This window comes from Camelina sativa, chromosome 9 (assembly GCF_030686135.1).
Source record: "Camelina sativa cultivar CO46 ecotype springtype chromosome 9, ASM3068613v1".
Taxonomy (NCBI): domain Eukaryota; kingdom Viridiplantae; phylum Streptophyta; class Magnoliopsida; order Brassicales; family Brassicaceae; genus Camelina; species Camelina sativa.
Genome location: NC_141888.1, coordinates 37,772,796 through 37,786,848, shown reverse-complemented (window position 1 = coordinate 37,786,848; position 14,053 = coordinate 37,772,796). Strand labels below are relative to the sequence as shown.

At 37.3% G+C, this 14,053-nt stretch overlaps 6 protein-coding genes and 1 pseudogene across 7 annotated transcripts; 5 read left to right on the top strand and 2 right to left on the bottom strand.

Moving 5' to 3' along the window:
- Positions 1 to 2,627: 2,627 nt before the first annotated feature.
- Positions 2,628 to 3,204, top strand: LOC109126264 (auxin-induced protein X15). Its single transcript, XM_019229523.2, has one exon. The coding sequence runs from the start codon at positions 2,717 to 2,719 to the stop codon at positions 3,005 to 3,007; it is 291 nt and encodes a 96-aa protein (XP_019085068.1). The 5' UTR covers positions 2,628 to 2,716; the 3' UTR covers positions 3,008 to 3,204.
- A 974-nt stretch (positions 3,205 to 4,178) lies between these two features.
- Positions 4,179 to 4,737, top strand: LOC147939241 (auxin-responsive protein SAUR23 pseudogene; annotated as a pseudogene).
- Positions 4,738 to 4,766: 29 nt separating this feature from the next.
- LOC109126263 (uncharacterized) lies at positions 4,767 to 5,735 on the bottom strand. Of its 2 annotated transcripts, none has more exons than XM_019229522.2 (4): positions 5,484 to 5,735; positions 5,339 to 5,392; positions 5,213 to 5,264; positions 4,767 to 5,089 (listed from the first exon to the last, which is right to left on the bottom strand). In XM_019229522.2, exons 1-4 carry the CDS (start codon positions 5,654 to 5,656, stop codon positions 4,979 to 4,981), a joined length of 390 nt encoding a protein of 129 aa, XP_019085067.2. In that variant the 5' UTR covers positions 5,657 to 5,735; the 3' UTR covers positions 4,767 to 4,978. The 2 variants fall into 2 exon arrangements, with proteins under 2 accessions (XP_019085067.2, XP_087320028.1); XM_087463902.1 differs by having other exon boundaries at positions 4,767 to 5,084.
- A 135-nt stretch (positions 5,736 to 5,870) lies between these two features.
- LOC104713563 (uncharacterized) lies at positions 5,871 to 8,536 on the bottom strand. Its single transcript, XM_010430716.2, has 6 exons — positions 7,516 to 8,536; positions 7,135 to 7,334; positions 6,703 to 6,843; positions 6,542 to 6,622; positions 6,220 to 6,344; positions 5,871 to 6,136 (listed from the first exon to the last, which is right to left on the bottom strand). Exons 1-6 carry the CDS (start codon positions 7,736 to 7,738, stop codon positions 6,088 to 6,090), a joined length of 819 nt encoding a protein of 272 aa, XP_010429018.1. The 5' UTR covers positions 7,739 to 8,536; the 3' UTR covers positions 5,871 to 6,087.
- Positions 8,537 to 8,680: 144 nt separating this feature from the next.
- Positions 8,681 to 9,160, top strand: LOC104713561 (uncharacterized). Its single transcript, XM_010430713.3, has 2 exons — positions 8,681 to 8,981; positions 9,047 to 9,160. The coding sequence occupies exon 1, from the start codon at positions 8,681 to 8,683 to the stop codon at positions 8,960 to 8,962; it is 282 nt and encodes a 93-aa protein (XP_010429015.2). The 3' UTR covers positions 8,963 to 8,981; positions 9,047 to 9,160.
- Positions 9,161 to 10,269: 1,109 nt separating this feature from the next.
- On the top strand, positions 10,270 to 10,855 carry LOC104713562 (uncharacterized). Its single transcript, XM_010430715.3, has one exon. It carries the CDS (start codon positions 10,270 to 10,272, stop codon positions 10,672 to 10,674), a length of 405 nt encoding a protein of 134 aa, XP_010429017.1. The 3' UTR covers positions 10,675 to 10,855.
- A 324-nt stretch (positions 10,856 to 11,179) lies between these two features.
- LOC104713560 (triosephosphate isomerase, chloroplastic) lies at positions 11,180 to 13,818 on the top strand. Its single transcript, XM_010430710.3, has 9 exons — positions 11,180 to 11,746; positions 12,121 to 12,147; positions 12,238 to 12,307; positions 12,434 to 12,557; positions 12,716 to 12,800; positions 12,890 to 13,022; positions 13,103 to 13,276; positions 13,344 to 13,426; positions 13,510 to 13,818. Exons 1-9 carry the CDS (start codon positions 11,549 to 11,551, stop codon positions 13,564 to 13,566), a joined length of 951 nt encoding a protein of 316 aa, XP_010429012.1. The 5' UTR covers positions 11,180 to 11,548; the 3' UTR covers positions 13,567 to 13,818.
- Positions 13,819 to 14,053: the final 235 nt, after the last annotated feature.

The window sequence follows — 14,053 nt, the reverse complement described above, 5'->3', positions numbered from 1 at the left end:
CATCTCTTCTCTCTAGCTCCTAATTTATATTTTACAAATAAGAAAAATAATATAACCATCATTTGCTAACTAGATTTCATAGTGAAATGAGGATATACGTACCAACGAGTACAAAGTATATGTACTTGTAAAGATTCCTTATATTGCACTTTGTTTTCGTTACGTGCATAGTTAAAGAGTTGACGCCAAAGCATGCAATTTATTATATTAATTACCTTTAGCTTATGAAGTTATGATTGAAGTCCTTTGTGGTCCAATATTCATTCAACAAACACATTACTTGTAAACAAATTAAAAAAGAAACAAAAAAACGCAAAGATTCTCCTTAATAATCATGTTATGTCACCATGTTCTAAACATGGTAATGTGTGTTTTGTATTAAACAATACGATTAGAAAAAGACATTAGACTTTATCCAAAATCATAAAAATAACCCACACTACTTAGCTTATTGGCTTTATTTCTCAAGAAACATCAAACTCTCTTCGTTATTCTTCATCCTTTCTTCACTTCAAATCCTGTAAAAACTTTCGAGCATTTAGCTCTCACGATTACGTCAACAGACAAAAGAGAAACTAGAGCTATAGGGAGAGAGAGAGAGAGAGAGAGAGAGAGAGAGAGAGAAAGAGAGAGATAAAGAGAGAGACTCGTCGTTGTCAAGAGGAAGAAGCTTGCATGTTCTGTGAAGGAGATTGGTCATATGATATTGAAAATGAGAAAAATAAGAAGAGTCGTTAGGTTGGATAAATTTGCCTAGAGCTAAAGACTAAGACATGTCTCATATATGTAACCACATGAACTCCATGTTACTATTGTCCTACCTCTATCCTTGAGCTGTCTTGTCTCTCTTACAAACTTTCCTCTTTCTTACATAACCGTTAAAAAAGAAGGAAAATATATATAAACAGAGTCGTTCTCAGATTTTTGTATTGCCCCAGACATCTCACCTCCCAAAATCCATGTCTGCTTCTTTTTATGGAAATCTCTATTTTTTAATTCAACCACGTGAAAGAGGAATCTATTATAAAACTCTTGACCTGTCCTGTTCTTTTGTACTATGTTTTTTAAAAAAAAAAAAAAAATTCATTCACAAAGAAAAAACAGAGCAGATCCTATCAATGACCCTTCACCCTTGATCAAGACATCTCATCTTCCCAAAAACCCCATTTCTATTTAGAGAAGAACAACTCTGATTTATGTTATTCAACCACGTGAAAGATAATACTGACATTTCCTCAACTGTCTTCTTCTTATAATATAACTCTGTCTTCTCTATTCAAAAACCACACTTAGACGCAAATCATCTTCAATCTCCCCAAAACTCGTTTTGTCTTAGTCAAGAAAAGAGAGCTGGTTACAGTCTAGCGAATTACACACAACATAAATGTAAAGTCTTTTCATCACATGGGTTTGCAGGAAATTAGCAAAGAACGTGGACCCCAAAAAACAACTGCAAATAGTAAGATACTAGTCTATGTTACAATCAGCTAATATGAACATGGACATATATGTACGATGATCAACAGTTGAATAGTGAACTGAAAATGACAACATGAGTCTTTGAATAAACAAAAAAAGGAAAAGAGAAAAGAAAAAAAAAAAACAGATTGGTACCTCGAGAATGAGACAGCACTATAAGAATAGCTAGAAGCTTTTTCTAAATATACATCGGTGGTCAATTTTTCCTCCAAATAAGGAGGTTCAAAGGTTTGACGTTTAACGCCTTTGTCGGTTTTTCATTGATCTTATTACACGGAATCATACATGTAAGTCACGGTTTTAAATCCTAAAATAACCATACGTGCCTAATGGCTCGCTCTCTGCTAACATCCGTTCTCACATACTAACATGGATCAATGGTCCATTGTTAATCAACTATAGAACTGTGACTGTTGGGCGTTCGGCTTTAACAGCGTAGTCTTTCTTGTTCACTGAAGTTTGAGCCGAGTCCTTTTTCTAGTGCAGATAGGCTAACTCACTCAGGCCCATGACACAAAAGGCCCAAGAAAATCGAAAAACAGAGCAAACTTCTCTTCTTCTTCTTTTGCTTATGTGTAAACAAGTAACAACAGAGTAAAATGCAGGATATTGTTATGTGAATTAAGATAAATAGTTTTGGACTGAAGATGTTTAGCCAAGTGGAGTTAATCCATAAAATGGTGGGTTTATTGAAAATGTAGTTATTGTCTACATTAGGAGCTAGATTGTTATCTTGAGCGATTCCACATGTTCTTTGTCTATGAATATGTCCTTATAGCTAATATCATAACGTCCCTGATCATAAGTAAAGTAGGCCTTCTCATTATAATGAAAAGACAGGATTAAGGTGGTCTTCTCACTGATCTCAAAAGACAGGACCACATGACTTAGTTATCATACCGATACCTACGTTTAAAATTTATGTGGCAAGAACTGAATTCACCTAAAGTTAGCCTATCTAATATTGAGTCTTATGTGGTTTGTGTATCGTCATATCAACATCATGGAGATGATCATTGGACAAAGCCATGTGCTTGTTGATGCTTATGGGCTTAATTAAGATATTCTGTAAACCAACCAATGGCCAATGGGGTTATCTTCAAGTTGTGTTGTTCTTTTCTATAAATAGCCATCTTCTCTTTATCTTGAGCTCTCCAAGTTCTCACTTCTTTTCTAGTAAAAAGCAATAAACTTTCACTTGCAATAATCTTTCTGATTACAGAACATCAAACTAACAATGGCTATCAGAATGTCTCGTGTGCTGCAATCATCAAAGCAACTTATAAAATCGTTCTCACACTCATCGAACAATGCCGATGTTCCAAAAGGATACCTTGCGGTTTACGTAGGAGAGAGGATGCAGAAGAGGAGATTCGTGGTTCCAGTGACGTACCTGAGTCACCCTTGTTTTCAAAAACTTCTAAGAAAAGCAGAAGAGGAGTTTGGGTTTGATCACCCAATGGGTGGCCTCACTATTCCCTGCACTGAACAAATCTTCATCGATCTCGCATCTCGCCTCAGAACTTGATCTTGATTCACGTGAACCAGTTGATCTAACCCTTTAATTTCCATGCGTTTTCTTCAAGACAAAAGAAGAGATGATCTCTCTCTCCCTTGAAAGTGAAACAGAGCTAAGATGTCTTTTTTGACTGATGTAACATTCCTTTTCTTCCTCACATTTTAGTGAGTTGTTGTTAATATAAAGCAAACTCAAGAATTCTTCTATTGACACTTGAGTTATCATTTAGCACATCTCCTCCACTTGCTGTGACTACAAGGTTTGTCATCTGAACAAAGAAAGATTTTAAGTTCATCCACCATATACTGAATACCAAGAAACCAACATACCCATTGCAGATCCGTGGAAGCTCTACAGAGAAATATAAGATTTTGATAATTACAACGTAAACCTTGAGATCTTTGTATACCACTCTTCAATGCCAGAGCAATCAGAATTTTGTCTAAGTGACCACATATACTCTTTGGTTTCCTCGTTTTCCAAGTTGTGACTCCAAAAGGGGTAGATTGTTCCTCTTCAAAAGGGGTAGATTCATCAGTTACCACAGACATACTCTGCAAACCCCACACTAAGAGCTTGATTTGTGTAACTCTCATTGTGCCGCCTTCAGTTACCGAACTCATGCCGTTTAGTTTTACAGCATCAGAAAGCTGGCCATTTCTCTCTGGCATGACATTCTCCCTGTTTTTAATGTTCAAAAGTGCACGACGTTCTTTTGCTTTTAATCGGTGGACAACGTGTCGTTGTTCCTCGGCTCACACTGATCGTCATGCTGTCTCATTCTTGGTTATGTGGACTGCTGTATGTCGCTATTGTCAATGCTGATTATGACAACTCACCAACCGCAAGTTAGCTCCACAGTCCTAAGGTAGCAATCTTAATCTTTAATCAATAAAGGAGTTTCAGCAAGGTGTGTCCATAACACTCACCTAATAGCACATGGATTTGCCTCTCTTGACTTGATCGTTTGTGAATTTGGCAGACCAAGAAGGACCCTCCCATTTAAATAGAGTTGCTGCAGTTTCTACCCTCAGACAAATCCATGTTAAGACCAGTGTGACAGTGAGTTCTTGATTCGTCCTGTTCAACAACTTCAAAGTCTCCCTGTGCTGCTTCAATGTCCCACCATTGTGAACTCTGCACATACATATGTCCACACCTCTTGTAGGCCACAGAACAATCTTCTCATTGATTTACATATACAGAGAGAGAACACTTAGTTTCTCATCTCAAAACAAAACCAAATCATAATCAACAACTCAGAACTAGGACAGTAATTTCCCTGATCCATCTGCAGAAAGTCAGAAACTTTGAGAGAGAAATGACACTGATGCGAGGTCTTTTGGCTGCAAAGAAGATTCCAACAAACAAAGCAGCTTTAACACCAAAAGGAATTCTAGGGGAGAGCAAGAAGAAGAGATATGTGGAGCCGGTTTCATTCTTGAACCAGCCTTCATTCGAAGCTCTGTTGAGTAAGGCCGAAGAAGAGTTCCGGTGTATGATCATCCCATTGGTAACTTGACAATCCCTTGTCCTGAAGATACTTTCGTCGCTATAGCTTCTTAGCTGAGACAGCAGTAGAACCAAACAGAGAATACAATTTTGAACTTCCTATTATTCTTTAACTAGAGAACTAGAAGCCAATGTAAATATATACATAACTATTTCCTATTTCTTGTTGAAAGAGTTGTACCAAAGGACAGAGATTTAAAGGAAACACCATATTGGTACTTGCCTCACATCATTTCATACTGATAAAGAAATTAGATTATACATATGCTTCTAAATCATTACACACAAAACTATAGGATTCACAAGGGAAGGAATATTCATATAATCTCACAATGTCTTCTTGGGTGTCTTGTGACGAACACAAGCCAAAAAAGAGAAAAGAAAAAAAGACTTTCAACAAAGTACATAGATGAGATGTAGCAGTATAATCCCAACAATAAACACAAGTACATGTCAATCCAACACATCTCAATCTGACCTTAAATCTCCACTAGTGTCTACGAAACTAGATTTTGGGTTGTGCATAGGATTTTTCAAATTCTGAAGCTTCATATCCAGAAAATTTACTGCCGAGCTAATCTGTGTAAGAAGAGGTAGGTAAAACCAAACCCGAGCAAAAGATGAGATTAAAGGTCGGAACTTTTTTTTATTCTTATATTTCGGATTACGAATTGCTGGAATTGGGAAGTAGAGAAAGCTTACTGAGTGTGAAGCTGTCTGAAACAGAGTTTTCGTCAAGGGAACTACACAAAACCTGTTCCAACAGATACTTGAGTTTCAAAGAACAAAACTTTCCAATGTAAGAAAGGGATTTTTTGTTGGACTTACATTCCTCGTCCGCCGGCGAGAGCTTCTTCCGATGGGTCCTTCCAGTCGTCGACACTACAATACAAGCCAACACAACACAGTGTCATAATTTTATCTCCAATAAAATTGGAAAAATGGAATTGACTGATGAAGTTAGTCAATTTACACCCAGCCGTAACGGCGGTCAAAGAGAAGCCGTCTGGAGGAGCGGTTGGAGGCGGTGGCCGGTGGTTCCACTTCCATCTCTTTCGGCTTTCGGTGTCTAAAACTCGAAAGACAGAGAACAAGGAAACGGTTCAGATTATTTATATTGGGCCTATTCGCAATTATTCGGCCCATTTACATATGTTTCTAATATTATTAGCCCATCTAGTTAAATTGCTGCTGAAATCTTGAAAACAAGAGAGAACTCAACCATTTTGTGAGTGTATGTATGTATGTATGTATATATTCGTCTTTGCAATATGCTATTACAATCTTAAGACGAGCAACGGTCTTGCGTTAGATATTCAATGTGTTGTCCATAACCATGCTGCAACGAACACTATGAGAATAAAAGTGAAGTGAAGTGACAAAATCATGTCAATAATATCCAAGAGGACTGACCCACAAAAATATACAGCACAGTTGAAAAAATTAGGATTTGGCCCGAGGGAGAAACTTTTGAGAGCAGCCTGGGGCTACTCAGATACACAAAGCTGAGATCTATTTTCGTGTTACAAATGCCATCAAAGTATCTATCTTTTTTTCTTTTTCTTTTATAAGGTTACTTAAACAACCCCAGATGGGAGCCGTAAAACAAGCTGGCCTCCGAACACACTGCACAAGAAGAGAAATATGAGATCAAAGAGGTGGAGCCAAAAAAGACTGAAGACGCTTGTGGATGAAGAAAAGGAAAGTACCTTTTCACGTAGTAGTAACAGAAATCTGCCAAGATGAATGTTTGGACGATTTCTGAGATTATCACCATTGATGGCCAGAGTCCATAACCCAGTGCTACTAGCAGGCGTCCACGGGTGTCCATAATCTGTTTCGACACGGAAGACCAAATCAAATTTACGCGTTCTATTTAGAAATATCACAAAAGTCTTGAGAAGACCTTATGATAAATAAATACTACTGTAAAGTTGATCACTTGCTGAGTGACATAAGCTTAGGATGTTATATATGCCATTGGTTTGTGCGAAAGAAGGAAAGAACAAATTAAAACAAGTAAATCTGCACCTGTAAGACCCAGTGTGCACAGCTAAGGAATCTTGCTACTCCAAGTGCAAAAACATAATGAGCGGTGAAGGGTTCGACAATCTGAATGAACAAAACATATCAGGAACTGGACTTATTTATAATTCTCAAGTTTTCAAAAGCATCCTTACAAAAGTGCATACCTTTGTGTTCTGCATCACTCTTAACTGTGGCAGTACTGACACAGCTTCAAGGTAAACACAGAGTGCCCAGGAAATTCTATTCAGTATATTGTGTGAAGTTGATGGATGGATCAATACAGCTAACACAACACAGGGCACGAGCTGCAAAAATCAAAAGGACAAAAAAACCAATATATATGAATCCTCAATACCATACAATGTCCTGAATAGAAAGTAATATGAAGATTAACCAAATGTGATACTAGGAACGCTGATTAAAAACTAATAACTTGAAAGAATCTAGTTACAGGAGGCTACCAATGAACGCAACATTTTTATCTGACAGTAAGGTAAGCTTAACTCAAAAAACAAAAGTTCCTGATAACCATCATGACGAGCAAGCACAGAATCCAAGTAAAAAGATCAATAACCGAGAATGACAGACTCACTTACCACATAATAGAGAGCAAAGTTGTCTTTGTCCTCCATGTAACTAGCTTTAAGCTTAAAACGGATCATATATATAACCCATAGAGTTGTTCCCAAAGTAGCCAGGTCCAGAATGGTATGTATATCATATTCCATTACAAAACTGCAATACAGCCTAACAGCTAGAAATATCGCCGTTAGCTCCTGAGATTTCAGGGACAATCCTGACAACACACACACCAAAGATCTATGATTAGAGCTTAATTCTGATTTCTGTAATGTTGAATAAAGGTTACATTTTTATACCTTAACACAGATCCAAATTCTCATGTTCAAGAACCCTAAATTGGGATGTGATACTAGTAGTACAAACAACGAAGTCAAAGCAGGGGATTAAGGTTGTACCAGCGCAAGTCTTTTCCTTCATGAGTTTATAGATAAGAACAGAGATTCCAATTGAGTGAACAGCTTCGGCGGCAACGAAGAGATTGTCGTGATCGTGAACGATGAATCTGAGGAGAACAAGAGCCGCCATGCCTGATACGACGGCAAGGAAAGCTTTCACCTTTGGTGGCTGCCTTCTCACCCATCTCGACACCGCGTGGATCGGAGCCGTCGTTAACTTCATAATTCGATTCCTCTTCTTCTTCTTCTTCTTTGTCTTGCTTTCTCGGTAAAGTGACGACGATTGAGTTTTTTTTTCTACAGGTTAAAATGTGTAAAATATACGATAAACCCATCAATACCAAAATGACTAAAACACCCTTTCACACGTGACGACTCATTAATACATTTATACTCAAAACTCATTGGGCCGGATCACAATAAAACCCATTTTAGGCCCTAAAGAAAGTATTATACGCTCTCTTTTGTTGTGGAAGGAATATAGATATTTGTGCATATACCAAAATATGCTATACATTATTTGTTAAGCCTTTTTTTTTTGTGCCGAATTAAAATCTATTTCAAAAATACATATTGTTGTCTACATAGGAAAAAGCTCAATGATATTAAATCCTTGGAAATGACATACAAATACATTAGGCAGAACATGTAAATTATGTTATAAAGCGAAGCGATATGAGTGGAACAAGGTGAAGTGAGTGTCTTTTTCATGGTAGGCCACTAAGATAAGCTTCCTCCTTGTTCTCATGTACCTAACCACCAATCACTCATATCTCACACATATCCCATCAAAATTTAAAGATCTGCCTGTTGTTTTTGGATTGAGTTCAATGCTAATCCGTATGGCGAACTATAATTCTTTCGAAATTAGACAAAAAATTATGGTCTGACTAATCCACAAAATTACATATGTAAATGACAACATAAACCCCTTGGTTACCCCACTAGCTAGTAGTACTAATGATATTTCCCAAAATAGTGAGTGGTATCATCATTCATCATCGACCATAATAATAATAGTATACCTAACAAACCATTATCTCTCTTTCGCTTTTTCTCACTTTGTTTTATTAGCTGCCGTGTGTAAATATACATAAAATAGCATTTCACTACGAAACAACTAAACAAAAAAACCAAAGAAAACACAACAAGTGGGGGGAGCTAGATGCATTACCACGGCTGCTGCTGCGGACGATGCAGAGTATCTACGTCGCCGTTGCCGGTAATAGTCATGATCACGGTGGCCCTCGTCCTCTTAGCCCTTTCCTCCGTCGTGAAATTCGAGGTAGCCGTCTCCTCAGGAGAAGATGTGCTGAGCTGGCTCCTTCTCGCCGCGGTTCCATTAGCTCTGCTCTTCGCCGTGAGATGTCTCTCTTGCCTTGAAACGCCGAGGCGATCTACTTACTACTGTCCATGTGGTCGCTGGAGATGCGTTTGCTACTACTAGACGTTTGTTTGATCGCGCGGTTAGTATTTTATTGCGTTTGCGTTTTATGTAAATCATCAATTATATATTTCGTAAATGTGTTAGGTATTCTCTCTTGATGTTTACGTGAAGCATATATGATATATGTGACGTGAAGCACCGATTTTGGTGGATTTTGACGACCGTGAATTAGATTACAATATTCATTTTTAACCTTAACCTTAATTTCTTATATTTGTGTGATCGATCTAATTGCTCTATATATCTTCTTCTTCAATCATAGCGATCAAATTTTGTTTTCTTGTATTTTCTTCTTTTCACAACGGAATCGAGTAGTAAAGTTTGTAAATATATTTATGAATTACTGGATAAATGAATAATGAAATGATGAAAAGTTTTGTAGTATGATTTTTGTTTGATTAATGTAATTAGTAAAGAAAACTGTGAACTGTAGTATAACAGAGTAATTATGTCATATTGTGATTAGGCAGATTAGCGTTAATTAAAGGTGGTTTAATTTAGGGTAAAAGGTCAAATCATTTTTTCGTCATCTTTGAATTTTGTGTTGCTTATATGGAAGAGGTGATAATTAATGACAATAGTTAAAGCAAAGGAAAATTAGGAAAATTGATAACGACGCACCACCTACACAATTGTATAGGTGTTACTTGTTAGTGAGGAGCCCATTACGAAAGAGAAAGCAACATAAATTTCATATTTAATCACGAAATGGCCAGTATATATTTTTCAAACTACATCGAGTAAAAAATATATAAACACAAAATTATAAACCTTTATTCTTAACAAATCGAGCTCAATATTATTTATGTAATTTAATATGTTCAAATTATAAACCTTTATTCTTAACAAATCGAGCTCAATATTATTTATGTAATTTAATATGTTCTTATTTACGAAAAATTAGATAAAGCAAACAACTCCAAAGTTAAAAACCTATTAATTAATTTGGTATGTTTATAGTATAGTTAAATTCGTTATAAATATGTTAGCCAATATATAAGGTTTTTCTCCTTTCTCAATATTATAATTTGGCTTGATATCGGGTCTATATTAATCGAAATAATTGTAGTCCCCTAATTTTCAATTAGATTTTAATGAAATATAAAATAAAACTAAACATTTATACTATAATCTTTCATCTGTCGGTCAAAAGTCAAAACTATAATATTATAACCTAGAGGCGGTTTTCTATAAGTTTTTTGTTTTTGTTTTTGTTTTGCTACATCCCATAAAAGCAAGAAGAGCATCTCTCATCATCATCATTTATCAAATATCAACTATCATCTTGAAATTGTAGATAGGAAACTATGGCTTATGGAGAGAGAAGATCATCGATCTTGGATTCATTCTCGCTCTCGCCTCTACCGTACCCAGTTCTTTTAATCCTAGCCGTGGCTTCGGTGTTCTTGTTGACGTCATGGTACTTCAGCTTGGAAGAAGCAGCCGAGTCAGCGGAAGAGCATATGAATCTTGCTCTTCTCTTGATACCTCTGTTTCTCATAGTCTTGGTACGTTGGTTATCTTCCATGGAGAACCCTGACGCTATCCTTGGGATGTTTTCGAACAGTCAACGTGGGGCTACGACTTACGTGAGTCCCGGTGTCGCCGGAGATGGCGGTGGAAGCTCGCCGTGGGGAGTTGCGGCGGTTATAGTTTTGTTGCTAGTTTTGCTTCAGTATCAGTCAAGTTTCTTGGAGATGTGGTCTGGTTAAATGTTAATGATATTGATAGATAGGCTTCTTCTACTTCACATGTTTTTCTTGTTGTCGTCTTGTGGTCACTATGATGTATTAAAACTTTTTCATTACTCCGAGGATGAGGATCGTGTGTGACTGACTGTGTTATCTGAACTCGATATTACTTATTAAAAAAGGATATGATAAGTTTTCAAAATGCATTAAATTGAATAATTAATTTAGACATATGTACATGGAGCATGAAGTATGGACTACGCTGAAGATATTTTCCATTTTCAAAATTTTTATATCAATATTCAAAATTTGACAAAAGATCATTTGATGATGAAAAGATAAGTGATATTCCCTCCCTTTCATAATATAAGATGTTTAGAGGATTATTTTTGTTTCATAATATTGGATATTTCCAACTATTTATACAATTTTTAGATTAATTTTATATTTTTATATTATACAGTTTTGGATATAATTTGTCAAATTTTTAAAAATTAAATATTTTTTAATATGTGTGTTTCTACTCAAATATCTGATATTTTGAAACAGAGGGAGAGGGTGTATTATTCAATATACACATCCGTAATAAGTGCATGATATTTATAAAGTTGTCACCGCTGTATTTGTTATGAGTCGTGATTACTGATTAGTAGTGTGATCCAATGAAATGAAGCGCGTGAAAATCAGATGTGACTTAGGCGCGTGTGTACAGTAGATAGAGTGAGAAAGGACAAAATTAGCCTTGAGAGAGCAGAACCGACCAACCCTCATCGCCGCTCTATCTCCTCTCCTCTGCTACAACCTTAAGCTGAGAGAGAAGAAGTCACAGTCTCTCGTCTCTATCTCCTTGTTTTTGCCTTTTCCACTCACTCACTACACGCCAAACCTGAACGACATGGCTGCTGCTACCTCCACCTCTCTCACTTTCTCCGGCCTCTGCCGCATTTCTCCCAAGCTCGACTCCGCCGCCGTCTCCTCTCACCAATCCTTCGTCCACCGCGTCAATTCCTCTATCCGTCTCGTTTCTTCCCCTTCTTCTTCTTCTTCACACCGCTCCCCGAGAGGCGTTGTCGCCATGGCTGGATCCGGAAAGGTTCCACCTTTAACTCTATTGAAAATGCTAGATTCTCACTGTTTAGGATTGACTGATATAAAAGTTATTCCTTTTTGTTGCATGATTAGAATCTCAAATCTCTTCATTCGATTCAATGCTTAACTTTGGGTCTTAGTTTGCTTGTTGAATGCTAGATTCATGGATCGTGGTTTAGGATTGAGGTGCAAAGTTATTCCTTTTAGAGGAGATCAAGAATCTCAATTCTCTTCATTTGATTTCTATGCTTTAACTTTGGTTTTGTTTGCTACTTCACCATATGTGTTGAATGCTAGATACAAGGTTTGGGATTTCGACTGTCTTTTGAGTCGTTGTCTAAACTCTAAACACTTGCTTTGTTCTCTGTTATGCTGCAGTTTTTCGTTGGAGGAAACTGGAAGTGTGTAAGTACAATGCCCAAAGTCGTCTTTTCTTTTCTTCTGTAGCTTGTTTTCTCATCCTCAAACTAATGTCTCTTGTGGCATGTGTTTTAGAATGGGACTAAGGACTCCATCGCCAAGCTTGTTTCTGATCTCAACAGTGCAACCTTGGAAGCTGATGTAGGTGAGTTTCTTCTACTCTTCATATTTAGATTTTCTACCAACAGTCAAGACTTACTTTTGAATGCGAAGGACCTCTTCTTGCTTACCATTTGTTCTTAATGATCGTTTTTGTGTGTGCTCTGTGTAGATGTTGTTGTGTCACCTCCATTTGTCTACATCGACCAGGTCAAGTCTTCATTGACAGACCGTATTGAAGTATCAGGTCAGAACTCTTGGGTTGGAAAAGGAGGAGCCTTCACTGGTGAAATCAGGTTATGACATCTCTTATAGACTTACACTATATCTCGCTGTTTATATGGTTGAAAATTTGCTAAACGAGCTTTGCAATTCGTCCCCCCCCTAAAGACTTTCTTGATTCTATATATATGAGTCTTTGCCTGAACTTAAAGTCACCTGTTTCACCATACAGCGTGGAACAGCTCAAAGACCTCGGTTGCAAATGGGTCATTCTTGGGCACTCCGAACGGAGACATGTCATCGGAGAAAAGGATGAGGTCAGTTAATGAAATACTCAATAAGAACTAGTGTGTTGTTAAGAAAGGTTTGTGAAGACATGTTTACTCTGTTCTCAACACAACCGTAGTTTATCGGTAAGAAAGCTGCTTACGCATTGAATGAGGGTCTTGGAGTAATAGCTTGTATTGGGGAAAAGCTAGAAGAGAGGGAAGCAGGCAAGACATTTGATGTTTGCTTCGAGCAACTGAAGGCGTTTGCTGGTAACACTCTTGTATTACGATCTCATGTTCCAAATCTTGTCTGCACTCATTTAACTGCAGTGAGTTATTTGTATTTCCAGATGCTGTCCCTAGCTGGGACAATATAGTTGTTGCATACGAACCTGTATGGGCAATTGGAACTGGCAAAGTTGCATCTCCTCAGCAAGCACAGGAAGTCCATGTAGCTGTCCGCGGTTGGCTCAAAAAGAATGTCTCTGAGGAAGTCGCTTCCAAAACGAGAATCATATATGGAGGTGCGTCAGATTAGTTGTCCACTGCAAAATCAGACTTTATGTTGATTATTTTCTTCTCAAATGCCAGGTTCTGTCAATGGAGGCAACAGTGCAGAGCTTGCCAAAGAAGAAGACATTGATGGATTTCTTGTTGGTGGTGCCTCCTTGAAGGTAAGAAGTAACTTTAGACTTTTGTGGATATGTTCTTTATAAAAAGAAGTAAAGCTCACACCCACCTTTGATGTGAACTTTAGGGTCCTGAGTTTGCAACCATTGTGAACTCAGTCACGTCAAAGAAAGTTGCTGCTTGATTAAGAACTATCAGTAACGGAAATCGCTAGTCTCCATGGAACAGATGAGATCAGAAATAAAAGGGAGGTTAGCGATCTTGTTGTTGTTGTTTGTGTTCTTACTTCTTGAACTAATAATGTAAAAACAAAAAAAATTGATTCATGAGCTCTGGTTTGACGGAGAAAGAGAAAAAGGGTATTTGATTAAGATCTTTGTAACTAAAGCTGTGATTCTCTATATTTACATTTACTTGGAGTAAGAGCTTAACTCAAGAGTTTTCTTCTGTTTAATTATCTAAATCAAATCTCGAGCCACACTTAAAGCAACTTATTGTGAATTGCTGATAGACTACGTTAGAAGGTTTTTCTTTTTCATGCCTAGTTTGAAGCGACCGCTCCCTTTTGTCCGAGAAGCAGCTTATCCTCAAGTCTGTTGTCCATCTTCTAGGACCCATCTTTTTAACTTGACCTCATCGCTCCAGCCTCCCTCTCGTCGTCTCTTCTGATC